At 43.2% G+C, this 26,527-nt stretch overlaps 1 protein-coding gene across 3 annotated transcripts in view; it reads left to right on the plus strand.

Annotated features, from left to right (window-relative positions):
• The window catches only part of nlgn1 (neuroligin 1), a 342,762-nt gene that overhangs the window by 147,656 nt on the left and 168,579 nt on the right, over nucleotides 1-26,527 (plus strand). For 2 of the 3 annotated variants that reach the window (XM_024421686.2, XM_024421685.2), the window contains exons 3-4: nucleotides 2,917-2,976; nucleotides 6,168-6,320. In XM_024421686.2, the coding sequence (XP_024277454.1) occupies nucleotides 2,917-2,976; nucleotides 6,168-6,320 (213 nt within the window). The remainder of the gene's footprint in view (nucleotides 1-2,916; nucleotides 2,977-6,167; nucleotides 6,321-26,527) is intronic. The other variant, XM_024421687.2, reaches the window with a different exon arrangement.

Here is a 26,527-nt window from a genome sequence, read left to right on the forward strand (position 1 = left end):
CTGATTGCCCCTTTAATGATGAGTGCAGGTTGAGGTTACTATCTTGTTTTAGAATGTTAATGCAGTCAAATCCTCCCCAGCCACACCTGTGAGCATTTGTTTTTCATCTGTGTTATTGTTTCTGCTTTGAGAGTGTGAGTCAGTCAGCCAAAGAGCCAGCCTCTCTCTGTTATGTACCTCTAACATTTGAATAGAGTAGGATGGCACTGCATCAAGTGCACAACACATGGGTGGATGTATTCAGTAGTGTCCTGTTCCTGAGTACCACCTGGTCCTGAGTCATTGATCAAAGAGATCCACAGAGCTGTGCGCCCTGTAATTGGCTGTATAGCCATGTACACTGCACTACATGTGTCCCATGGGCACCAGGCTCATGACTCACTCGGCCCCTGGGAATGAGTTGTGCTGTTGGACTTGATTTGAAAGGTAAGTTCTTGTGTATTCTGCTCTTGATCAAAATGTTATGGCACAAACTGCATTGTATGAAATATTTCACCATACAGGCTATATTTCACCATAGACATTCAGTAATTTATCAAAGGATGTGAAATATTTGTTCATGCAACAATATGTTTTATAGCCAGTACTGTCGAAGGTCAGTACTTAATCCCCAGATTCATTGGCTTTTGTATGTTAGAGAGCCCGTTGTTTTTATGGTCAAATCAATGATTGATTGAGTTGGTTTGTTTCCATTTGGATAGGCCTAAGATCCTTGACGAATGTGTCATATGGATGCCCATGTGCACAATGTGAGATCAATTGAGCTCAAAGCATTAATGACCTAATCTGGTTGGAGCCTCAGGGTTCATAGTGCATTAAAGTGTTAAGGGCCAGGAGCCCCGGAGTCGGCCGCCTGCTGCACGCCTCACCAGCCCACCTCTTTTTCTGCATTACAGAGTACTCAAGCGTGAAGTTGCACTTTATCAGTCAGAGATGAACACAAATCAATATCGGCACAACGAGGGATATGGAAATTCATTTGGAAGGGGTGTGTAAGAGCTAGGCTGCAGTAATAAATCAATTTATCATCTGACTGGGAGACAGCATTACTGGTGAGACAGACAGTGTGTGTGTGTGTGGGGGGGGGGGGACAGAGGGACAGAGACAACGGCACAGGAAAACAGTTTGGCAGTTAGACAGACGGAGAGGCAGAGTAAATAGAGGGAGAGAAAGGTAGACTGAGGTAAAGGGAGAAAGAGAAAATAAATACTGGGAAAGACAGAAAAACAGAGTCTCCCTAATCAGTGCAGTGGAGCCAGGTGCGACACAAAAGTGTTGAGGCGCTCAGTACTCCAAGGGGGTCAGAGGGGTTGAAAAGTCAGTGTGCAGGGCCTGGCCCTCAGTCACTTGGAGTTTAGGAGTGACGTGATGCTGACAGCATGCTGTCATGTTGCCGTCCTGACTGATATGATCCAACCATCCCCTCAGATAGGGGACAGCCATGCACAGTCATGTCACAGGGCACTGCAGTGCCTTGCTCCAGCATCTCCGTTCAGTTGCTTTATAAGCCTTACCTTAGCTTATGAGAATGTGATGGTTTAATGATGTGTTCCGATAAGGTAGGCTACAGTGTACTTTACTCTTAACTGTTTTCATTTTTTGTCATGTATCTCACAAAATCAATCTCAGCATGGCTGCTGGGTGAAACAGGATGTTTACGCCAAATGTTCTCTCCAGTGTTGAATAACCTCTGTTTTCTTCTCCAGAATGTTGCTACAAATTATAGAGGTGTCATGCCATTGCCTACTGCTCTAGCGTTCTGGCTACAAGACATGAGGAATATAAATGACTGGACTATTTTAATAGAATGAACAGAAAACAGAGCATTTCCATTTCCCCCTCCCATCCCTGTCTCTCATTGCTTCCCTGTTTTGGTTTTCCTGTACTGTATTGTCATGAAGGAGCATGATCATAAGCAGGATGAGTTTGAGTGATGTGTGGGAAGGCTTCTTTCATTGGTCATACTGTGTATCTCACTCTTTCATGTGCTGCTCTCTGCTTACACATGCTTGATCTAGCTCGCATGTGTCTAGACTAGCGCTTTGTCAACCTTGTGTGTCTGTGTGTGCCCCCGTCTGTCTTTCTGTGCCCCCCCGTCTGTCTTTCTGTGTGCCTGTGTGTCTTTCTGTGCCCCCGTCTGTCTTTCTGTGTGCCTGTCTATCTGTTTGTCCATCTGTGTCGTGTTTATAGTACAGTCCATTGCTGCGGTCTTTGTGCTGTTACTCACTAAATGAATCCTGTCTTGGTTTTATTCTGCTGCAGTCTGACCTATTTCCTGCTTTATTATTTTGCCAATGAGGGAGAATTAAGCAATTAACCTCTGTGTGTTTGGAGCCACTTAATACATGAACTTTTTCCATTTGCATTCTGGCACTCTGTGATCCTACAATGAAATTACTTAATTTAGGTTCTATTTTACATATTTACATAGTATGAGTCCACTAATGATTCAATCTGGAGTATTCTCTTTTAGCACATTAACATTCACAGACGTGGGCTACTTATTGGAACATAATGTTAGAAGACATCCTCACAAACATCCATAACAATTATGCTTTTGTCTGTTTACTTGAGAATGACATGAGGGTGAGAATGACATGAGGTAAAGCTGTGACCCTATAGGACCCTATCTGTTTTACTGGGAACGACTTATCTTACATTCTTGAATCTTTTTGAAAGAAAGGGTCCTATTTTGAAGATCCTTTTTGTTTTGTTACAGTACTTTGTAACAAAAGTCTTACTATCTCATAGCTACCAAGCTCCACAAATGTGTATGATATTGTTTACATTCTTTCTCTTTCAGTAAAAGTTTTCACAGGGAAAATCACTTAAGATTTCTTTCTCTTTTGAGCGTTTTTAAGGTTTGTGTGTTCTTGTATTATCTGTTTCCTCCATCTTCTCCATTCTTGATCCTAGGTCCCCTTACAAAGAAACACAATGATGATTTAGGTGATAATGACGGGGCGGAGGATGAAGGTATTTTTTGATGCCAAACTGATTTGCATGACAAGGAACCCTCCAATTTTTCCTCTTTGATTTTTTTTTTACATTTCTTGTCCTTTTTTTGAAAGTGAAGATTTTTTTTCTCCGTAATTTTTGCTGGATGTGTTTTGTCTTTTTTGCTTGATGTTTTAAGAGTATGTTTAATGTCGCACATCATTCCAGAGTACTTAATTGTTAATAATCTAACATAGGTTTTTGCTTGAATTCTTTTTACATTTTGTAAACAAATAAATACATGTTGCATCCCATCTAAAAGAGAGTAACTATTAACCCTTCAATTAAATCGTAACACCTTTTTGCATGATTTTTCACAACTCTTTTCCTTTTCCAAAATAAAATATACTATAACAACCCTGGGGAATTTGATACCCTGATCAATCCTAACACATAAGTCACCTTCAGTTGTGTTGTAAAAAAACTGTAAGTTTCCTATGCAACATGTATGGATGTTCCTGGATCGTTATGGGCAAAGACCTGTAACATATTGATCACAAATCCCTTCCTAACGAGGCCTCTTCATCACTATTTTACACAAATTCAAGTACATTATGGCACAGTTATGCAAACCTAGGAATCAAGGCCAAATGTTTAAATCAACAAATCTAAAATGGGCTTCTCACTGAAAAGTAACAGACTGAAGAAAGTACTCAAATAACCCCAAATTAAGTTATTCAAAGAGAAAGTGAGAAAGTTAACTTCCTACTTAATGACAGAACACAGTCTTAATAATGCACATCTCCTGTATAATCTGGTGAAATAAGCACCAATTACAGAAAACTAAACTAGGAATGCGGCAGCTATCTTTGATCTGCAGCAACTTGCGATTTCCTGAGTACACACATCAAAAGATTAGAGACACAAATATACAGTGAAATCCCAGCCAGCCTCTCAAGTATTCACTTGATAAAGAATCCAGGCCAGACTAATAATCCTCTCTAAGACAGAAGACAATATGCTGTTAAAACCAACGCATTGAGATGTGTGAATGAAATGGCCCAAGGACCAATCGGCTTGATATCTCACTGGCGGTGCTCTTTTGACATTTAACCTATTGCCACAACAGAGATATGTAATCAAATAACAACAACAACACACTGCCATGGAACCTCAATGTCATGGAATGTAAGATGTGCAGTTCTCTGTAGGTGCCACTCCACCTGTGGATTTGTAATGGATGGAAACCTTTGTCCTCAGGAGGATTGTGACAGGGACATTCTCTTTATACAGTAGCTTGTTAGCAAGGCCATCCAGATTTGGCATTGGATGGAGATCCAGTGCAGTGCTTTTATAGCTAGTCTTTTGTGATGTGAGCGCCTGTATAGGAATGCACCTGTCCTCACTTACCTCTGTACCTTACCTACAGCTAGGATTAGCCTAGCATGCCATGGTGTCCACGTAGGATGCATGACCCAACCCTATGATTAGTAGTCCCAGTTTAGAACAAATGGCTGAATTGCCATCTATTCTCAAAAGCCAGCACACACAATTCCCTGGCATCTATTCCTCATTGATGGAGGTTTAAAATGGTTTGACCTCTGTCAGAGAAGCCTGGAATCCCTCCAAAGGATTTAGAATGTGCACTTGCTTTTGCCACTCACAAAGATGAAGTGAACACAATAACAAACAGCATAAAGGACTGTGAATGACATGAATGATGTAATGGACATCCTGACAGACACTGTAGCCATAACCCTCTGTGACCAGATGTGTGTCACTTTAATCTGCTGTGGGCACCCACACAAGAGACAGAGGGGGGCAACATATGCACTGTATGAATATTTCACTTTCACATGTACGCATGAAACCATGCATTGACATAGACAGACAAACAGACACGCAATCTTTCCAGTTAGTCTTCAGTCCTAGTTTTATTTGACATATTTAATCATTTACCTTGCTGTTATGTTTGTAACTATATGGAGAGATCGGGTATTACTCTCCTGTCTCAATGCTGCTCTAGTTTACACACTTGCGTGAATCCAGCTGCTCTTTTGTGATTCAATTAATTAATCAAAGTGAATGGAAGATGTTAGGATTCTGATGCGCAATTTATGAAAATAATTTAGATTTGCCCTCCGGATCTCTCTCTTTACAGTATCTCCCACTCTTTCCCTATTTCTCTCCCCCCTCTCTTGTTCTCTCTTTCTTTCACCAAAAACGTATGCTTTTGCGTGCACACACACACACACGCGCATACACATGCACTCAGCAGCTGCTCAGTCCTCATCAATATTCTAGAAGTTATGGATTGCCTACTGAAGACGTGAGGATTAGAGGTGCCCTGGCATTTTCTTCCCGCTTTCACTGGAAATGTAAGAAAGAGAGCGAAGGAAAGAGAAAGACAGAGTGGGAGGAAGAAAATCAACTAAAAGAACAGAGATGGGCTTGCATTTTGCAAATACAGCCTCATGTTTTGCCATAAAGGCATTGTGGAAGATGCCATCCTACTTTCTTTACTATTTAATTACTTTCCTTAGCTCTGAGACCTCCTGCAAGTGTCCCCTGACACCAAACATCGATAAGATATTGAACATGAATGTGGATATTTTGCACCCAAGATGAAACGTCTGTCTCCTTTGTGGAATATAAAAGTAATCAGAAGCCTATTTTTTAGTATCCCTCCTTATCCTCCATTTAATTCAAACCCAGCGGCCAAACTAGATGTCCTCCCTCAAAGACGGCATCAATTGAGTTGATGTCATTATGCAAAGTTCAGTAAGCGTAACACTTTGTTAAAGGGAAACGTTGGATGTCTGAAATTGAATTAAAAACTTTTCTTGAAGAATGTTAATCATTAAAACATTTAGGTTCAATCTTGTTTATTAGATTCTACGTTACTGATAAAACTAGCCACCTGTGCCGCTTAAATTGAAATGTCAGTTTTAATCTCTACGCTTCTTTAATTTCAGTTTATTGGCCCCCCAAAAATAAGAGCCCATAAAATTTCCTGAAACAAAAAACAAGATTAATATGGAATTTTCAATCACCAGGAACATGTCATACTTGTCACGTATGAAATGAACGGTATCACGTGCAAAGCAGAAATTGTCTCAAAGCTAAGTCAATGTGTCCGAAATTATGAGAAAACTAAAGCGTCCACAATTTAGATTGCATCTCCAGCTGTCATTTTAATTTGTCCTTTAATCATTTCCTTCCCCTTGCAGACATCCGTGAAAGCGGTAGCCCCAAGCCAGTGATGGTATTTATCCATGGGGGATCCTACATGGAGGGCACTGGGAATATGTTTGACGGCAGCATCTTGGCAAGTTACGGCAATGTTATCGTCATCACAGTGAACTACCGGCTTGGAGTATTAGGTAAGGTTTTCCAGATTTTGTCCTTATCACTAATCCCCCACACTAGCTACCTATATATATATATATATATATATATATATATATATATATATATATATATATATATATATATATACCGGACAGTAGGAGCCCATCAATGCTTTTTCTTTGCCTTGGGGGGACAGTGTGAAACAGAGTGAAACGGAGGTGCTATGGTTTCACCCTCAATGAGATTATGCTGTCATTTGTTTTCATGAATATCCTTATTCTCGCTTCATATGGTGATTTACCCCTCCTGAAAAGCATCAAGGCTTTAATGCACACAACTCTGTGGCAATATCCTCCTTTCACTCACACCAGCAGCAATATGTGTCAAAGGAAACCGAGCTTGGAGGCACAAGATTTAAGATGATAGTAAATATGGGGTATAATTATAACCATGAATACTTTATGACCAGCCCCCAGCATGAGCCCCAGCTTTTGTCCCCATAAAGCAACTATTTCCAAATTGATTTCTCTCCATAACAAGTCTTTATTTGTACAAATTATGAATATTAGAAAACGTGGTATGTCAGATGTTTTTATTGTGAACAATTTGGCAACAACTTGAATGCCTCCTGAATTTAAACTAGCAACGATAATAATTGGAATTGTAAAACATTAGGCCTGATTCCTCTGGACTGGTTTCATGTTGATAGTGTTCATGTGAAGATTTAAAAGCACCAGTTTTGGTGATGATCAGGTAAGTGGTGTGGCTGTGTTTTCACTAATGCTGGTTCTCCTGTCAAGCTAAGAGGCTGTGGTTTGGTGCTACAGGAAAAATGGGAGCATATTTAATCAGATGTATCTTTTTAGCATCACAAAGAGTCTTGTTGACATTTTCCTCAGTGTTTGTATTTACCCCTGTGGCGGTGGGGTAAGCGGATCAAACCACTCAGCTCTGCTGAATGAGATGAGCAGAGTAACGTTACAGGAGCAAAGCAGACGCTGTGTGATGTGTGACAAGCCTGCTCTCTGCTCATCTGACCAGCCAATCAAGGGCCTGTCTAACAAGGCCCAGAAGTGCCTTGGCCTCTGTGGCCCTTTTGTAGTCAGGACTGTGTGTGAATGTGCAATAGGAAGTAACAGAGGGGCCCTGTCATCGTGGCCCCTTCATCTCGTGTGTGTGTGTGTGTGTGGGGGGGGGTGCTGCTGCTACTCCTCCTAATTAACCTGACAATTAGAGGAGAGCAGAAAAGAGGACGAGAGAGAACGGGAGAAAGAGAGCGAGAGAGAGAAAGACTGGGAGAGAGAATGCTAGTGGTGCTTTTCTCTCCCACTAATGATCCTGCCAACATTATTGCACCTTTTGGGTTCTTGGTATTTTTTTTTTCTTGCCACCTGATGATTTGTTTTTCTTTGTCAGGAAAGGCATGCAGAGTCATAAGGAGCCCGAAATATGCAGAGTGGCTGACGTGAGCTTTATTTATCGGTTTGGGTGTAGCGCGGGATGGATTTGGCCAGGGGCCGTTTCTCGGGCTGCCTCCGTGTGTGTGTGCAGATGTGTCAGGGTTTTGTAAGACGCCTTAATGGAATAATGGAACTCTGCTGTCAGCGCATCATTATCAGAATTGCTCTGAATTTATGGGCCGAATCATACTCATCATGGACTCCTGTATAAGACCACAGTCTGGCCGCGCATCAACTCACATAAGACCTATTTAAAACACAGCCCTGCGCACTGTAGTGTTGGCGTGAACCTTATGGCCTCAACACATTCTCTGGTCCAATCCATCGTTAAGCATCCTTTGAATTCCAGAATTGTTGAAGCTCACAAATATGACCTTTTAGTAGTTAAAGCCAAGGCTAATAAAGGAGTTAATAACATGTCTAAATCAGGATGGCTTTTATTGTGCTTAATGACTCCCTGTATCAGAACCCAGCTGGCCTTGAAAGCATCTGTTGATCTCCCAACAGTAGGTAGAGCAATAGAGGAAAGTGATCTACCACCGCTGTCTGGGCATTAGCCAGGTAAACAGCCCAGGTTCCACTGCTCCTCCTATGCTAGGCCTGAGCACGCAGCATGTCAGCGTGATATTGCACCAGGCAGGGCTCCGGGAGCAGATGCAGCCAGCCATGTTCTTCCCATTGTTTACCCTTTCAACCATCTTCACCGCTGCCTTTTGTTCTTGCTGAAATAATTGGTTCTGCAGTTTTTTTAATTTAATCATTGCGTGTGGCCCGGTGTTGAGGATTATTGTTTTTCATGCTTATTTATGTATTCTCCCTGAAACAAATACCGCAGATAATTTGTTTCATTAGTCTGCGTCTCTTTCCTTTCTGTTAGTTCACGGCTGGCCTGCCCATTGGCCCGACTAACATGTTAGCTGCTGGCCCTAACATGTTAGCTGCTGTAACCCTGGGCTTGCCTGAGGATCTTTAAGAGGGACATGGAAAGTGTCTGACCCCATTTCTATTAGCGATGCGTCTTGGGAGATGCCTAATTTGAGTATGTTTATTAATATGCGTTTAGCGGTTCTTCAGGATTGCTCTCTCTACAAATGCTACATGTATACAGTGTCTTGTATCTTGAGTGGATATTATATACTATTGTACAGTGGCAGTTAGTGCTGTTTAAGATGAGGGAGGACGATTTGTTTTCATGAGCATGGCCATATTTCTATTACAGCATATTGGGTGACAGTCAACGAATGAATCATAACCTCTTATCATATCATCATTCTGAACCGTAGTAACCTCCTTGCATCTGCAAAAAACCCAGCCTTACTTATGATTCAGTACTACACAAATTGCTTTAATTATTTATTTACTAGCTAACTAAATGATAACACAGGATAAACATACACACTTAATACATTAGAAACAGGTCCCTAGCTACTGACACAATATGGCTGCTTATTACAAAGGAGATGGAGAGAGAAAGAGACACTTATCGTTGGTACATTTTAGGAACTACTCTCACAGTAATCATATACTTTGCACACGAACCCGTTTGGAGTAAGAAGTCATACATTTATTTACGTGTGAATGCTTTCGTTCGCAATTTATCTCTGTCGGAACCAGGCCTTCTTAGGAAGGGTGTTAGGCCTTTCCGCAGCATGCTTGTAAGGCTCTGATTGTCCCAAAGGCCCCCCCAATCTTCTACTGTTGTTCACTCTGGAAGATGCTCCTTGGAAGATAGGCTAGCCAGCCGTGTCGACAGTTCCCATTGGTGATGAGAGTAGTAGAATACAGTGATTTGAGAAGAGTAGGATGGTTTGAAGAGTAGAATTAGAATGGAGTAGAATGGTTCAATTTTTTTTTTCCACCTTTATTTAACCAGGTAGGCTAGTTGAGAACAAGTTCTCATTTGCAACTTCGACCTGGCCAAGATAAAGCATAGCAGTGTGAACAGACAACACAGAGTTACACATGGAGTAAACAATTAACAAGTCAATAACACAGTAGAAAAAAAGACCAATAAAACCAGCAGATATCTTGACTTGCCACTCAGTATATCAGTAATGTTCAGTGGAGTCTATATACATTGTGTGCAAAAGGCATAAGGAGGTAGGCGAATAATTACAATTTTGCAGATTAACACTGGAGTGATAAATGATCAGATGGTCATGTACAGGTAGAGATATTGGTGTACAAAAGAGCAGAAAAGTAAATAAATAAAAACAGTATGGGGATGAGGTAGGTAAAAATGGGTGGGCTATTTACCGATAGACTATGTACAGCTGCAGCGATCGGTTAGCTGCTCAGATAGCAGATGTTTGAAGTTGGTGAGGGAGATAAAAGTCTCCAACTTCAGCGATTTTTGCAATTCGTTCCAGTCACAGGCAGCAGAGAACTGGAACAAAAGGCGGCCAAATGAGGTGTTGGCTTTAGGGATGATCAGTGAGAGCTGGTCACCTGCTGGAGCGCGTGCTACGGGTGGGTGTTGCCATCGTGACCAGTGAACTGAGATAAGGCGGAGCTTTACCTAGCATGGACTTGTAGATGACCTGGAGCCAGTGGGTCTGGCGACGAATATTTAGCGAGGGCCAGCCGACTAGAGCATACAGGTCGCAGTGGTGGGTGGTATAAGGTGCTTTAGTGACAAAACGGATGGCACTGTGATAAACTGCATCCAGTTTGCTGAGTAGAGTGTTGGAAGCAATTTTGTAGATGACATCGCCGAAGTCGAGGATCGGTAGAATAGTCAGTTTTACTAGGGTAAGTTTGGCGGCGTGAGTGAAGGAGGCTTTGTTGCGGAATAGAAAGCCGACTCTACATTTTATTTTCGATTGGAGATGTTTGATATGAGTCTGGAAGGAGAGTTTACAGTCTAGCCAGACACCTAGGTACTTATAGATGTCCACATATTCAAGGTCGGAACCATCCAGGGTGGTGATGCTAGTCAGGCGTGCGGGTGCAGGCAGCGAACGGTTGAAAAGCATGGATTTGGTTTTACTAGCGTTTAAGAGCAGTTGGAGGCCACGGAAGGAGTGTTGTATGGCATTGAAGCTCATTTGGAGGTTAGATAGCACAGTGTCCAAGGACGGGCCGGAAGTATATAGAATGGTGTCGTCTGCGTAGAGGTGGATCAGGGAATCGCCCGCAGCAAGAGCAACATCATTGATATATACAGAGAAAAGAGTCGGCCCGAGAATTGAACCCTGTGGCACCCCCATAGAGACTGCCAGAGGACCGGACAGCATGCCCTCCGATTTGACACACTGAACTCTGTCTGCAAAGTAGTTAGTGAACCATGCGGTTACATCGATAGACCGGTCGTGGGTCCGGATATTGTAGCCCAGGAGTATGCTTCGGTGGTAGCACAGGAGCTCTGGCCGGGCTAGCTTCAAGCTAAGTGGATGGAAACGCTATCCAGGAGTAATCATCCGGGGTTGCGGTTAGCTAGTTAGCTAGTTGTGCAGATCCAGCTGAAAATGTTCCGTTTGTGGTGGGAATCCGGTGGGAATCCGGGGATAAAAAATAATAGGTACGTTATGCTCTGGTTAGAGTCGCGTTTTTCGAACTGGCGAGAGCTTTCCGAGCTAAAGGTTAGCTGATGACCGGTTAGCTGAAGACCGCTAGCAATGGTTTGCTGACTGATAGCTGGTAGTTAGCTGGCTAGCTTCAGTTGAGGGGTTCCGGATCCGAAGTAAATATAAATACTTTTGAAAAAAAAGCAGATCCGCGCTACATTGGGTGAGGCGGGTTGCAGGAGAGTATTTAGAAGTTGAGGTTTAGCAAAATGTTTTTAAAGATATGCGAAGAAAAATATGTTAAAAAAAGGATATATACAAGGGACACGACACAACAAGATGTCTGACTGCTACGCCATCTTGGAGGGCCACTTAAATGAGCTTTTGTAGATACTTTACTTAGGACAGCTAATCAGCCGTACCAGTGATTGTCCGGGAGGTGACGTTATTGTCTCTACCTTGTGTTGAGATTTCAGAGTTCGAACCACTTTGGACGTGAGCTGCAGCTCAACTCCTCTCTGGTCTGATATGGTAATTCTTAACCCATCATTTTATACAGTTCTTCAAAAGGGGCAGTTTGTGAGGCTGACACACTCTGACCTCACTCAAGGGGGCGGTGACTACTTACTTATACAAAGTTATAAAAACAATTTCCTCTTATAGTTTCACATCCCGCTCTTAACCAAAACACTTTCATAATGTTTGATATTTCATACACAATGTAAAGCATGGAAACTTCGTACATATAGTTGTTACACTTTCCTGTGGGTGAGAGAGGGTCTGGTTGAAATCTTCCATTGCCAAGCTGATCTGACCTATTTGGATCCTCACAGGACAGTCATAACACTAGCCTATGAATGAAAGTTTATAACGTAGGTGCACACAGGTTGAGAGACAAATTTGAGGTGACAGACAGTAACAAATGGCCAGGCAGTACTGCCTTGCATGCTCTTGCCTGCATCTAGCTTATATAGAATGTAATCATTAGTCCAACAGTTGCAAACAAGAGTTTCTATTGGACAAATTCAAGCATGTTTATCCCCGTTTTGTTCCGTTTGCGAAACATTTTTCAACAGTATCGGTGGAATGAATACACCGCTGATCACACGTAAACACACAGCCATGTTATATTCCTTCTCACATCTATGTGCTCTACTCCTCTCACCTCGTCCCATCGCTTGTGGACTTCAATGCAAAATTCATCGGTTGTACAGTATATGACTAGGTAGAAAAACCTTTCCAAGCCAAACCGCTACACACAGCCTACATCGTTATCACCATATTAGCTAAAGTAACATCCTAGTCAACATAGCTAAGAAATGAAAAAAACGGTGTTTATTTTCACCAAACTTAACATGTGTAAATATTTGTATGAACAAGACATGTGACTAACAGAAATGGAATAATGTGTCCCTGGACAAAGTGGGGGTCAAAATCAAAAGTAACAGTCAGTATCTGGTGTGGCCACCAGCTGCATTAAGAACTGCAGCGCATCTTCTACTCATGGACTGCACCAGATTTGCCCGTTCTTGCTGTCAGATGTTACCCCACTCTTCCACCAAGGCACCTGCAAGTTCCCGGACATTTCTTGGGGAGAATGGCCCTAGCCCTCACCTTCCAATCCAACAGGTCCCATTCGTGCTCAGTGGGATTGAAATCCGGGCTCTTTGCTGGCCATGGCAGAACACTGATATTCCTGTCTTGCAGGAAATCACCCACAGAACGAGCAGTATGGCTGGTGGCATTGTCATGCTGGAGGGTCATGTCAGGATGAGCCTGCAGGAAGGGTACCACATGAGGGAGGAGGATGTCTTACCTGTAACGCACAGCATTGAGATTGCCTGCAATGACAACAAGCTCAGTCCGATGATGCTTTGACACACCGCCCCCAGACCATGACGGACCCTCCCCTCCAAATTGATCTCGCTCCAGAGTACAGGCCTCGGTGTTACGCTCATTCCTTTGACGATAAACGTGAATCCGACCATCACCCCTGGTGAGACAAAACCGCGACTCGTCAGTGAAGAGCACTTTTTGCCAGTACTGTTCCAGGGACGGTGGGTTTGTGCCCATAGGCGACGTGGTTGTCGGTGATGTCTGGTGAGGACCTGCCTTACAACAGGCCTACAAGCCCTTAGTCCGGCCTCTCTCAGACTACTGCGGTCAGTCTGAGCACTGATGGAAGGATTGTGTGTATCTGGTATAACTCGGGCAGTTGTTGTTGCCATCCTGTACCTGTCCCGTATGTGTGATGTTCGGATGTACAGATCCTGTGCAGGTGTTGTTACACGTGGTGTGCCACTGCGAGGACGATCACCTGTCCGTCCTGTCTTACGCGTCTCACAGTACGGACATTGCAATGTATTGCCCTGGCCACATCTGCAGTCCTTATGCCTCCTTGCAGCATGCCTAAGGAACGTTCACACAGATGAGCAGGGACCCTGGGCATCTTTCTTTTAGTGCTTTTCAGAGTCAGTAGAAAGGCCTCTTTAGTGTCATGCAGGAATGTTACAGTAATGTTACAGTGTACAGTCAGTAAGCAGTTACACTGTCGGCCCCGGTGGCAATAAATTAATGAAGCCAAAAGTTTGACTTGGAGAGTTCAAGTGTTGTGTTGGATAATCATAGCCAGGTAGCTAACATAGCATCCCCCTGTTTGGGCAGGGTGTTTCAGTAGGCTAAACTATGTAGCTGTATTTGCTAGCTAAGTAAGTGAAACTGAAAGTAAGAAAAAAAGGACCATTTCTATCTATATAAATTTCTCTCTTGCTTCTTCATTTTGGAATAAATTAATTTGTTCAAAACTATTCAACCATTGTCTTTCTCTCTCTTACTCACCAAGCTTATGCTTTTAGTACTAGATTACTTATCTGATCCTTTGATTGTGTGGACAACATGTCACTTCATGCTGCAAGAGCTCTGATAGGTTGGAGAATGTCCCCTGGAAGTTGTCATAATTACTGTGTAAGTCTATGGAAGGGGGTGAGAACCATTAGCCTCCTAGGTCTTGTATTGAGGTCAATGTACCTAGAGGAGTATGGAAGCTAGGTGTCCTCCGGCTACACCATGGTGCTGTAGACCTTTGCAAAATAATGTGTTTTAATCAATTATTTGGTGACATGATTATATTTAGTATAGTTTAATCTAAAAAGGATAACTTTTAAAATATTTTACCTTTAAAAAAAATGAAATTCACTGAGGAGGATGGTCCTCCCCTTCCTCCTCTGAGGAGCTTCCACTGATTGTATAACATGTACAAGTGCAGATTGATGTTTATTGTCATGAGGCTTGTCCTGGAGGCAGAACTGAGCCATTTCACCCCTAGATAGGGTTAGCAGTGTGGTTAGCGTTAGGTTTAAGATCTGATCTTATGACTTTGTGGCCGTGCCAGCTAGAGACAACTCTGCAGAGTTGTCTCCAGAACAAGATTCATGATGAAAAACGCTAACATGCTAGATAAGTAACCTACACACACATCTGAACTGGTCATGTTAGCAAATCCCAATAGTCAGTTGTGGTCTGCGAATTGTTCCCAGGTGACTTGACGCTTTGGTGGAGGGAAAGAGAGGCTGTGGCTGAAGTACACGGGCATGTGCCACCAGCAGGGCTGTGGGGGCTGTGGCCTCAGTGTTCTGGTGACACAGTGGATATTAGTGGTGGCTGGTAGAGCACAGCAGATGTCCATGTAAGCCTGCTTAGTGGCTGGTCTTTCTGTCCTCGACCCCCCCCCCCCCCCCCCCCCCACTGGCTCACTAGCCAGACCCTCTTAGAACCATGCTCTCCTAATATAAGTACATAGTTTGGCACAAGGTCTGCCTCAGGAAGACATAGTCAGAACCAAGAAACCACTCAGGATGTGATGTTTCCTCGTACACGGGAATGACACACAGGGATGAGTGTGGCTTTGTTCCTCTTTGTCACTCCACTGTTGTAATCCTCTGTGGATCTCACCGGGCCTGATGTTTGTATTGGTCTGATTTCACTGGGAGGTTATCTGACTGAAGGCTCCCAGCTAACTGTACTGCCCCCCTACCACTTTTATTTACTGTGTCTCGACTCCTGGGGAAATTGCATTGTGACTCCATCTCATGTGAAGCTGCCACAATTTACGGCCAAAGCCCCTGAAGTTATTTTGCCGATGGCTGCGGGGGTTTCTGTCAAGCTGACCACCCTCATCCGGTCCAGCCGTGGCATTTATTTTGCTTGCAGATAGGAGATACTGTGAGGAGCTGACGTGCAGGAGGGCAACAACAGATGGATCGATGCGGACTGACACATCTATCTTTACCACAGCGTGAAGGATAAGCTTGCCTTGCTCCTGGGCATTTCTGTGGAAACCAACCAGTGTGGATGATCAAGGTGCTTGCTGGGCTGAGTGCGGGGAGCAGGGCAGCACGGTGCGGGGCTGCAGTCTGGGCTCCGGGAAAACAGATGGATATGTTTAACAACTTGGAAACGAGGCGTATTGGAGGACCTTGTAGCTCAAGAATGCACCCTGTTCACACGTACACATGTAGAAGGAAAGTGGGAAAGCAAACCTTTCTCTGTGCCAGTGTCATTTTTTTATAGGCACTAACCATCCTCCCTAGCTGTAATCCCTCCTCAACATTTTATCCAGTGTATTTTGCAGTTGAATTATTCATATCTCCTGCAGTAATTTAACACAGCCCAGAGGTGTCTTTCTCTTTGTTATAGCAAAAGCTATTCTTTTATTCTGCCTTGCTTGAATAAACCCCACTCTCCTGTCAACTCTTGGCTCGAGGAAAAGCGTCTGTCTGCCCCAGCTGCCATGGCCCGGGATGCTGATTGGTTGGCTGGGTGCTGTAACTTGTGTCATATTTTTAGAGGCGAGTGAGAGGGCTGCTGCTGATGCAGGTCAGCGTTTTCCATTTGGTCCTCTCTTACAGCAGATAATAAGTGAGGATGAAGAATATCTGACATTTACAGTGTCGTAATCATGCCATGATGCTCTCCCACTGCTTGTGAAATGGACACTTATCTGTGAAGATGCTCAGGGGAGGTTTGACCAATGGTGGCATCTCACAGTTTAATCTCATGAGTGCAGGTAACGTCATATTCCCTCTGGTTCTGTCAGTTTCATGAATCTTATACATTACCTAACCTGTTCATAACCAAGATACTTTTTCTTTTTCACCTTTGTGCGCCAAGCTCCTTGAAAAAACAGGTAAGATTCTGTGCTTGTACCCCTTAGACTCATCCTGGCTATACACTGAGTTCATAAACAGAGAGTTAGAAATGAGACTAGAGTAAGCTCACAGAGGTGGAGAAATATCGGTCAGAGGATTTTTCTTTAGCCCCAGGCCCGATTTGTCTGTGCTCTAACTCTTTGCCTTGACTCTGCTGGCCTTGATTATTGAGGATTAAGATTACCAGAACCTCGCAGGAATTTATCTTGGGCCTGGTGACCTGCAGGCATCCAGCCCCACACCTCCTAGTTTCATTTATTGGTAGGTTTTAACCGAGATCCACCGCTGTAAATTGTCCAAAAATGTGGTTACTTAGAGGTGAATCTGTGCCCTAGAAGATTTATATCTTCAACCACAAGCATGAGGCTGGGGCAGGAGCTAGCGTAGCTACTTACTATGGTTTGGTTAAACCTGCTATGCTTCAGCCAATGTGGACAAAACACTGTCATGTCCTTTACAATAGACCATGCTTTCCAAAGGAAATGAGCAGATATTATACATTATTAGACATATTCATCGTAAACTAATTTGTGATCTCTCTAAATTACATGTTGAGATCAACAACCATATGGTTACAAATGACAAATTAATTTATGATGATGATGAGATTTCACTAGTTCTTACTAGCAGACATCAGACATGCACTGTCTGTTCACTGGGGTTTACAATGACATTGTTAATAGTTTTATATTTAATTTAATTTCTTACAACTAGGGCCGGCTCTAGTCTTTTGGGGGCCCTAAGTGAGATTTGGTTGGTTAGTTTATTTTCTGCAATTCTACACATTTTTGCCATGGGGCACAGAGAAAATGTTAGTGTGTTAAAGCAAGTTTTCTGCAATTCTACACATTTTGGCCATAGGACAGAGAGAATTTTTCATTTTACAGCTAATTTCCTGTAAATCCCCCACCCCAAAATACATGGCGTGGAGAGACATTTTTGCAGTTTTAAATACATTTTCTGCAATTCTACACATTTTGTAATGACTTAATAATATGGTTAATATGGTATCTGAGTGAGAATGACTAACTAAATCATTGGGGGACCCCTGGAAGTCAGGACCCCTGGACACGTGCCCTGCCCGGTCTGTATTCGGCCAGGATTACTACAAATTCAGATTGTTGGCTACCAATCTAAAAACTGATAACTGTCAAGGCTAATTGAGTGACTGTCAGTGACTGACATAACAAGAGAAAAAACACTGATGCACAACCAAGTTTAAAAAATGTCTACTGTGCTTACTCTCAATAGTAAGTTGAGAGTTGAGAGGGGGCCCTAAGCGACTGCATATGTTGCTTATGCCTGGAACCGGCCCTGCCTACAACCATGTTTTGACTGCAGTCTTTTAGTAATGTGGTATTTTAGTAAATACATCTGCCAACGTCTCTCTGTCTAATACCATCGCAAATCCTGTTGAAGGTCAGTCTTTTTCCCCTGCAACAGGGTGTTTTCATTCTTTCCTTGTGGAAAAATCAACACAATATGGAGGATTAAAGGAGTAGGGATCCATCTCTCTAATCACGTTGCGTGAACAGTGAGACATCCCATGTTCTCTCCTCATACCGAAATGGTGTAAACCAGGCTGCCTGGGTAGACTGAAAGCTGTATGTCTCATTACAGAGGAGAGAACATCGTGTGATCACAACTTGATTTGCATGTAAAAATTAATACTGCAGCATATTGCATCCTGCTGATTCTAATTACTGGAATAATCATTAATAGGAACATTTAATCATTGATATTAATCTCTGTAATTATTATTAATTTTGTCCCTCTAAAACACAACTAGGAAGTGTCACAGCAGTGCATGCATATCAACCTCTTCATTACCTTGGTTATCTCTCTCACTTTCTCTCTTTCCATCACTCTCTCTTGCTTTCTCTCTGTTTCTCTCTCTTTCTTTCTCTCCCTCCCTTTTTCTCTCTCTCACTTTCTCTCTCCATCTAATGTATTTGTCTTTTCTTCCTCTGACCCCCGTCCCAAACAGTATTCTTAGATGTTGCAGCTCGGCTGTGTTTTTAGTTAGTGTGTACTGTCTGTGAGTGGGTGTTTCTCTCTCTCTCCCCGTCTGCCTGTTACGATATCGTGGGGACGGCATAAACATTCCACATTCTTATTTTCAATACACATCTCTCTCACTACCATAGTTTAGGATTGACGGATGAGCACAAGGGAGATTGGTTGTAACGCTGTATGTCTCCCTGTCCTTCTAGTTTAGTTGATTAGGATCCCTATCAGCTACTGCACATGCAGCAGCTACTCTTCCTGGGGTCCACATAAAATGTACAAATACATGACAAAGTACAGAAGAGTTATAGACAATGACATTACTGTAACAAAACAAAACACAAAACACAAAACAAAAAATACATATATTTATAATAAAATATATATATACATATACAGTACCAGTCATAAGTTTGGACACACCTACTCATTCCAGGGTTTTTCTTTATTTGGACTATTTTCTACATTGTAGAATAATAGTAAAGACATCAAAACTATGAAATAACACATATGGAATCATGTAGTAACCAAAATGTATGAAACAAATCAAAATATATTTCATATTTGAGATTCTTCTAAGTAGCCACCCTTTGGCTTGTTGACAGCTTTGCACACACTTGGCATTCTCTCAACCAGCTTCATGAGGTAGTCACCTGCAATGCTTTTCAATTAACAGGTGTGCCTTGTTAAAAGTTAATTTGTGGAATTTTTTTCCTCTTGATTCTTGATTTTTTCCTCTAGCCATCCTGGATCCGGGATCGTGGATACAGCCTCAAGCTCATTAGCATAACGCAACGTTAACTATTCATGAAAATCACAAATGAAATGAAATAAATATGCTAGCTCTCAAGCTTAGCCTTTTGTTAACAACACTGTCATCTCAGATTTTCAAAATATGCTTTTCAACCATAGCAAAACAAGCATTTGTGTAACAGTATTGATAGCTAGCGTAGCATTTAGCGTAGCATTCAGCGGGCAACATTTTCACAAAAACAAGAAAAGCATTCAAATAAAATCATTTACCTTTGAAGAACTTTGGATGTTTTCAATGAGGAGACTCTCAGTTAGATAGCAAATGTTCAGTTTTTCCAAAAAGATTCTTTGTGTATGAGAAATCGCTCCGTTTTGTTCATCACGTTTGGCATCCCAAAAAAACAAAAATTCAGTCATCAAAACGCCAAACTTTTTTCCAAATTAACTCCATAATATCGTCTGAAACATGGCAAACGTTGTTTAGAATCAATCCTCAAGGTGTTTTTCACATATCTCTTCGATGATATATCGTTCGTGGAAGTCTGCTCTCTCCTCTGAATCACATGGAAGAATGCTCGCAGCTGAAGATTACGCACCAATTTCGACAAAGGACACCGGGTGGACACCTGGTAAATGTAGTCTCTTATGGCCAATCTTCCAAAGATATGCCTACAAATACGTCACAATGCTGCAGACACCTTGGGAAAACGGCAGAAAGTGTAGGCTCGTTCAGGGCGCATTCACAGCCATATAAGGAGACATTGGAATACAGCACCTTCAAAATCTGGGCCATTTCCTGTTTGAAATGTTATCTTGGTTTCGCCTGTAGCATCAGTTCTGTGGCACTCACAGATAATATCTTTGCAGTTTTGGAAACGTCAGAGTGTTTTCTTTCCAAAGCTGTCAATTATATGCATAGTTGAGCATCTTTTCGTGACAAAATATCTTGTTTAAAATGGGAAAGTTTTTTATCCATAAATTAAAAGAGCGCCCCCTATATCCAAGAAGTTAATGCATTTGAGCCAGTCAGTTGTGGTGCGACAAAGTGGGGGTGGTATACAGAAGATAGCCCTATTTGATATTATGGCAAGAACAGCTCAAATAAGCAAAGTGAAACAGCAGCCCATCAATACTTTAAGACATGAAGGTCATTAAATCTGGAAAATTTCAAGAGATTTGAAAGTTTCTTTTAATAAAAAGTTTCATCTAATAAAATGGCGCCGGAAGAAATGGCAGCAATTTTACGGGCGCCCAACCAATTGTGCTGTTATGTATTTTTTTGCGTTATTTGTAACTTATTTTGTACATAATGTTTCTGCAACCATATTTTACGGGAAAAAAGAGCTTCTGGATATCAGGACAGCGATCACTCACCTCGGATTAGACAAAGATTTTTTTCTTCAACAAGCAGGACGCACAGGACATTCTCCGAACACCCGACAGTTATTTGCAAGAGAAAGAGACGCAGGTAAAGAGGACACAGAGTGGGGTGCCTTGTAAGGATCCGCAGAAGGTGAGTGGGAAAGCTGCCGTTACTGTCAATATTACTTGCCAACGTGCAATCATTGGACAATAAATTAGACGAGGTATGATCACGAATATCCTACCAACGGGACATCAAAAACGGTAATATCTTACGTTTCACGGAATCGTAGCTGAATGATGACATGGATATTCAGCTAGCGGGATATATGCTGCACCGGCAAGCTAGAACTGCACACTCCGCTAAGACGAGTGGGGGCGGTCTGTGCATATTTGTAAACTACAGCTGGTGCACGAAATCTAAGGAAGTCTCTAGATTTTGCTCGCCTGAAGTAGAGTATCTTGTGATAAAATGCAGACCACACTATTTGCCTAGAGAGTTTTCAGCTATACTTTTCGTGGCTGTTTATTTACCACCACAGACCGATGCTGGCACTAAGACCGCACTCAGTCAGCTCTATAAGGAAATAAGCATACAGGAAACCGCTCACACAGAGGCGGCGCTCCTAGTGGCCAGAGACTTTACTGCAGGAAAACTTAAATCAGTTCTACCTTATTTCTATCAACATGTTAAATGTGCAACCAGAGGGAAAACAATTCTAGATCCCCTGTACTCCACACACAGAGATGCGTACAAAGCTCTCCCTCGCCCTCCATTTGGTAAATCCGACCACAATTCTATCCTCCTGATTCCTGCTTACAAGCAAAAATTTAAGCATGAAGCACCAGTTACTCGATCTATAAAAAAAGTGGTCAGGTGAAGCAGACGCTAAACTACAGGACAGTTCTTGCTATCACAGACTGGAACATGTTCTGGGATTCTTCCGATGGCATTGAGGAGTACACCACATCAGTCACTGTCAATAAGTAGATCAAGGACTTCATGCCCACAGTGACTGTAAGTACATACCCAACTAAAAGCCATGAATTACAGGCAACATTCACACTGAGCTAAAGGGTAGAGCTGCCGCTTTCAAGGTGCGGGACTCTAACTTGGAAGCTTAAAATAAATCCTGCTATGCCCTCCGATGAACCATCAAACAGGCAAGCTTCAATACAGGGCTAAGATTAAATTGTACTAGACCGGCTCCGATGCTCGTCTTACATGGCAGGCCTTACAAACTATTACAGACTACAAAGGGAAGCACAGCCGCGAGCTGCCCAGTGACACGAGTCTACCAGACAAGCTAAATCACTTCTATGCTTGCTTCGAGGCAAGCAACACTGAGGCATGCAGGAGAGCATCAGCTGTTCCGGACGACTGTGTGATCATGCTATCTGTAGCTGACATGAGTAAGATCTTTAAACAGGTCAACATTCACAAGGCTGCGGGGCCAGACGGATTACCAGGACGTGTGCTCCGGGCATGTGCTGACCAACTGGCAGGTGTCTTCACTGACATTTTCAACATGTCCCTGATTGAGTCTGTAATACCAACATGTTTCAAGCAGACCACCATAGTCCCTGTGCCCAAGAACACGAAGGCAACCTGCCTAAATGACTACAGACCCGTAGCACCCACGTCCGTAGCCATGAAGTGCTTTTAAGGGCTGGTAATGGCTTACATCAACACCATTATCCCAGAAACCCTAGACCCACTCCAATGTGCATACCGCCCTTGCAGATCCACAGATGATGCAATCTCTATTGCACTCCACACTGCCCTTTCCTAGCGATACGCCCTCCCGTCTAGTTTGTGGTTAGCGGGACCATCATTTGTTTTCAACAGGAGATTGACCCAACACACCTCCAGACTGTGTAAGTGCTATTTGACCAAGAAGGAGAGTGATGGAGTGCTGCATCAGATGACCTGGCCTCCACAATCACCCGACCTCAACCCAATAGAGATGGTTTGGGATGAGTTGGACCACATAGTGAAGGAAAAGCAGCCAACAAGTGCTCAGCATATGTGGGAACTCCTTCAAGACTGTTGGCAAAACATTCCAGGTGAAGCTGGTTGAGAGAATGCCAAGAGTGTTCAAAGCTGTCATCAAGGCAAATGATGGCTATTTTGAGGAATCTGAAATCTAAAATACATTTAGATTTGTTTAACACTTTTTTGGTTACTACATGATTCCATAGGGTTATTTCATAGTTTTGATATATTCACTATTATTCTACAATGTATAAATTAGTTTACATAAAGAAAAACCTTTGAATGAGTAGGTGTGTCCAACTTTTGACTGGTACTGTATACACAGCAACACCTCCCTCATAGACATTCTTGTCTTCTATATTTGTTATGTCCTTGTTTTCCTACTGCTGTATCATCAAAGTTGCTGTCTAAGTGAGTCTCAGAAATGGCTAATATTTAAATATTATCTAAGATGAGCTAATTACTAATCTCATGAATGTTGCTTCTGAGGCTACATATGAGCTCATTTGAACCATTTCCTAGGTACCTAATCTAAAACTGAACACAATGATAATATGTTGTATTTCTACAAATTCTATTTCTGATAATAACAAGAAAGAATGAATAGATTTTTGGATTATGTTCAGCAGATGCTTTACCTGTTTTAGCGTGGCTACAGCAGGGTGGAATATTCTTCGTGCCACTTCAGAATAGCTTTCTTGCTGGACTTTTGGTCTCAATGGTGCAGGGGGTGCTGTCCTGTCAGCATGGGAGGTAATGGGGTTGGGGGGTCGGTGCTGTCCTGTCAGCATGATGGGTAGTGGGGTGGGGTTTTGAGTGGGGGCCAACGGAGTGGGAGGTTGCTGGCCCCTCTGGGTGGACATCTGAACTTTCTGGGTGGAGAGTTGAGCTCTCTGGGCGAAGTACTGGCCTATGGGGAAGTGTTGCCCTCTCTGGGAGGAGAGCTGGGCTCTCTGGTTGAGGGGATGGTCTCTCTGGGCGGAGTGCTGGTCTCTCTGGGCGAAGTGCTGGCCTCTGGGCAGAGTGCTGGTCTCTCTGGGCAGAGTGCTGGTCTCTCTGGGCAGAGTGCTGGCCTCTGGGCGGAGTGCTGGCCTCTTATTTGCTGGCTTTCCATAGGCCGTACGCTCCTGGTCTTTCTTCTCTTATTGGCTGTGTACATTAGCACCCTTGCAAAGACCTTTACACTGCACATGTTTAGGAGGATGTGGTCTTGCATCTGGTGAGGGTGGATGTCTTTCTGTTGTGCCAAAAAGACATTAGGCCTTAGTGCACATTTTCTTGAGAGCTCTGCATTGTTTTCTAAAATAATATTGAATGGCACATTGCAGCTCGGGAGAAGAGATTCAATTCAAATTCTTGCAGATGGGTATCTATCTCTCTGTGGTCATAATGGCTACTTTTGCCATAGCTGGGGCCACACATCCTCATGTTATTTAGGTTGTTCGTTCCAGTGAGGATTATTACTGTCTTCGCCCCTGTGAGGGTGTCCTTTGAAATTATTTTGAGGGCACTCGGTCATGGGGCACCATATTTGTCTCACCTCCATGCCAGATAATAGTTCTCTTTCCTGTAGATGTTTGCTGTTGGTGTCCAAATAGTGGGAGTGTTGGTTGAGCTAGCAGAGGTGGTAGGGAGGTTATTTGTTGGACAGGGATCTGAGGTAGACGAGTTGGTGTTGGTTGGAGAGGGATCTTCTGGAGGAAACAGGTTGGTGCTGGGTGGAGAGTGATCTCCTGGAGAGCTGTTGGGGGTGAGTGGGTGTAACATGGTGGGGGGTGGGCTGGGGTTAGTGACCCTGGGTAGCTGCTCGTTCAGAGCCTGTATAGTGTCCTCTCTGTTCTTCAGCTCCTTTTTTTCTTCTAAAACCTCTCTTCTAATCTCCTCCTTGATCTCCTCTACTTTTGTCACTGTCTTCATTTCAGAGTTCTTCCTTTCTTTCTCTCTGGAGTTCTCTGACTTCAGATGTTAGGTTTTCTATCAACCGTCTGTGTTTATTCTTCACCTGGCAGAGTTGGTCACGCAGCTACTCCATCTTTACATCAGTGCTGGTGGAGAGCTGGTCCAGGACTTGTTCTTTTAACTCTACAAATTCCGACTCTTTCTGGGAGAGTCTCATCTGCACCACAATGGAATTGGGCTTCGGTGATTTGGGCATTTCTTTGGCCATGTCCTCTCTGTCTTTGTTTGTTGGGGTGGAACTTGCTTGTGATGTTTTAATGTTGATCAGGGACTGGTAATTTCCCCCCTCTGCTTTCACCACAGATTTGAGTGTAAAAAGCTGGGTACAAAGGTGTGGAGAGCAGCTTCACTCCCTTGAACCCTTAATGTTCCATTCAGGTATATGTTTATGGTGAGGTACCTGATATCACTTTCTTTCTTCTTGATCCTCCAAAATCTGTGTGTCTATGTGATAGCCCATGGGGCTGTGGTTTAACTCCGACATGGTGGGGGTGTAGTCATTTATAGGGGACCCTCTCATACGCCCAATCCCAGGCAGAAGGCTTAGATTTAGCGCACACTGTCTGCTGATCTCTAATCTGCTTGTTCTCTGTGTCTGCCATCGACAGAATAGATAGCGTTCTCCTCTCTCAATGCCTGGCCCTGCACACAGTGCACAGAGGGATCTGTCTGTACTGTACTGGGCAGGACGATGAGGAACAGAAGCAGGAGGGAGATGGAGGGATGGCGGGCTGGGTTTCGGAGTTACTAGCCATTGCTCCGTGGTGCAGCCCCAGCGCCAGAGTTGTGATGAAGAGGAGGCAGGGGAAAGTTGGATTTATCAGCGCTGCCCTTACAGGTTCATAACAGGTCCTCAGAGAGCTGTGAGGTGGCCGGGGTTGCCAGTTCGGGAAAACCGAGAGGATGCTTTACAACTATCCAGAGATCATATGTTTACTAACACCCTATCACAGCTTCTGACATAGGAGATGGCTTTCCCCTCTATGCCAATGCTGCTCACTCCAATATGATTTGGTCCCCATAGTGAAGCATGCACAAACTGGGAAGATATTTCTAGTTTACATATACACCATGTACTTCTCTCCATTTACCGAAGCACCATGGTTTACTAGTGGAGGAAAATTGCCTGGTGTGTGTGCAGACTGTTTGTGCCCTGTGTTGTTTTTTTTAAGGAGAGGGGAGTGTGTGCAGTGAGGCAGTGTCACAAGGTGTTTGAGCAGACCAGCTGTAATGAGTTCCTTGTCCCATAGACAGATAACAGCCTCTGCTCCAGACATTGTGGAGGTGGGCTAGCTAGACAGACATAGAAACATAGAGCATGCTGCTAGGGACATTTAGAGTGGGAGCCCTACATCCACCTTTACTCGACTCAGTAGTAGCGGTTTCTGGTGTTTGTGTATCTGTAAGTGATATGCGGCATGTGTTTCTGTGTGTGTGAGAGAGTGTATCTGCGTGTGTGCACGTGCTCAGTGGATGTGTCTGTTAGTGTGCGTGTCTGTGTACATGCATCTGTGTGTATGTGTGTCTGCTTTAGTGTATCTGTGTGGTGTGTGTGTTTGTAAGTGTGTGAGAGCACTGTGGTGGGTGCGATGCCACAGGCCTGGAGGGGGGACAGATGTTTAGTTGTCTCCAGAAGCCCTCTACAGATTAGAGTGGTGCTCCCAGGCAACTTCCCAGCACAGGGGGAGAGCATTGCTCCGGGCCAGCGATGTTGCTTAACTTTGGTAAAAAGAGGAATCTCACATTTAGCTGGAAACTATCAGCATACCGGCTGGTTGGTTGGTGGAGATCGTTTTCGCAGGTTGCTGTGAGGTTTTCTAAACCAATAATATTAGGGACTGAAAATGAGATTTTTCTTTTCAAACTATACTGAACAAAAATATGAACGCAACATGCAACAATTTCAGCAATTTTACTGAGTTACAGTTCATATAAGGAAATCAGTCAATTAAAATGAATTCATTAGGCCCTAGTCTATGGATTCACAGG

The sequence above is a fragment of the Oncorhynchus tshawytscha genome, linkage group LG05, assembly GCF_018296145.1.
Source record: "Oncorhynchus tshawytscha isolate Ot180627B linkage group LG05, Otsh_v2.0, whole genome shotgun sequence".
Taxonomy (NCBI): domain Eukaryota; kingdom Metazoa; phylum Chordata; class Actinopteri; order Salmoniformes; family Salmonidae; genus Oncorhynchus; species Oncorhynchus tshawytscha.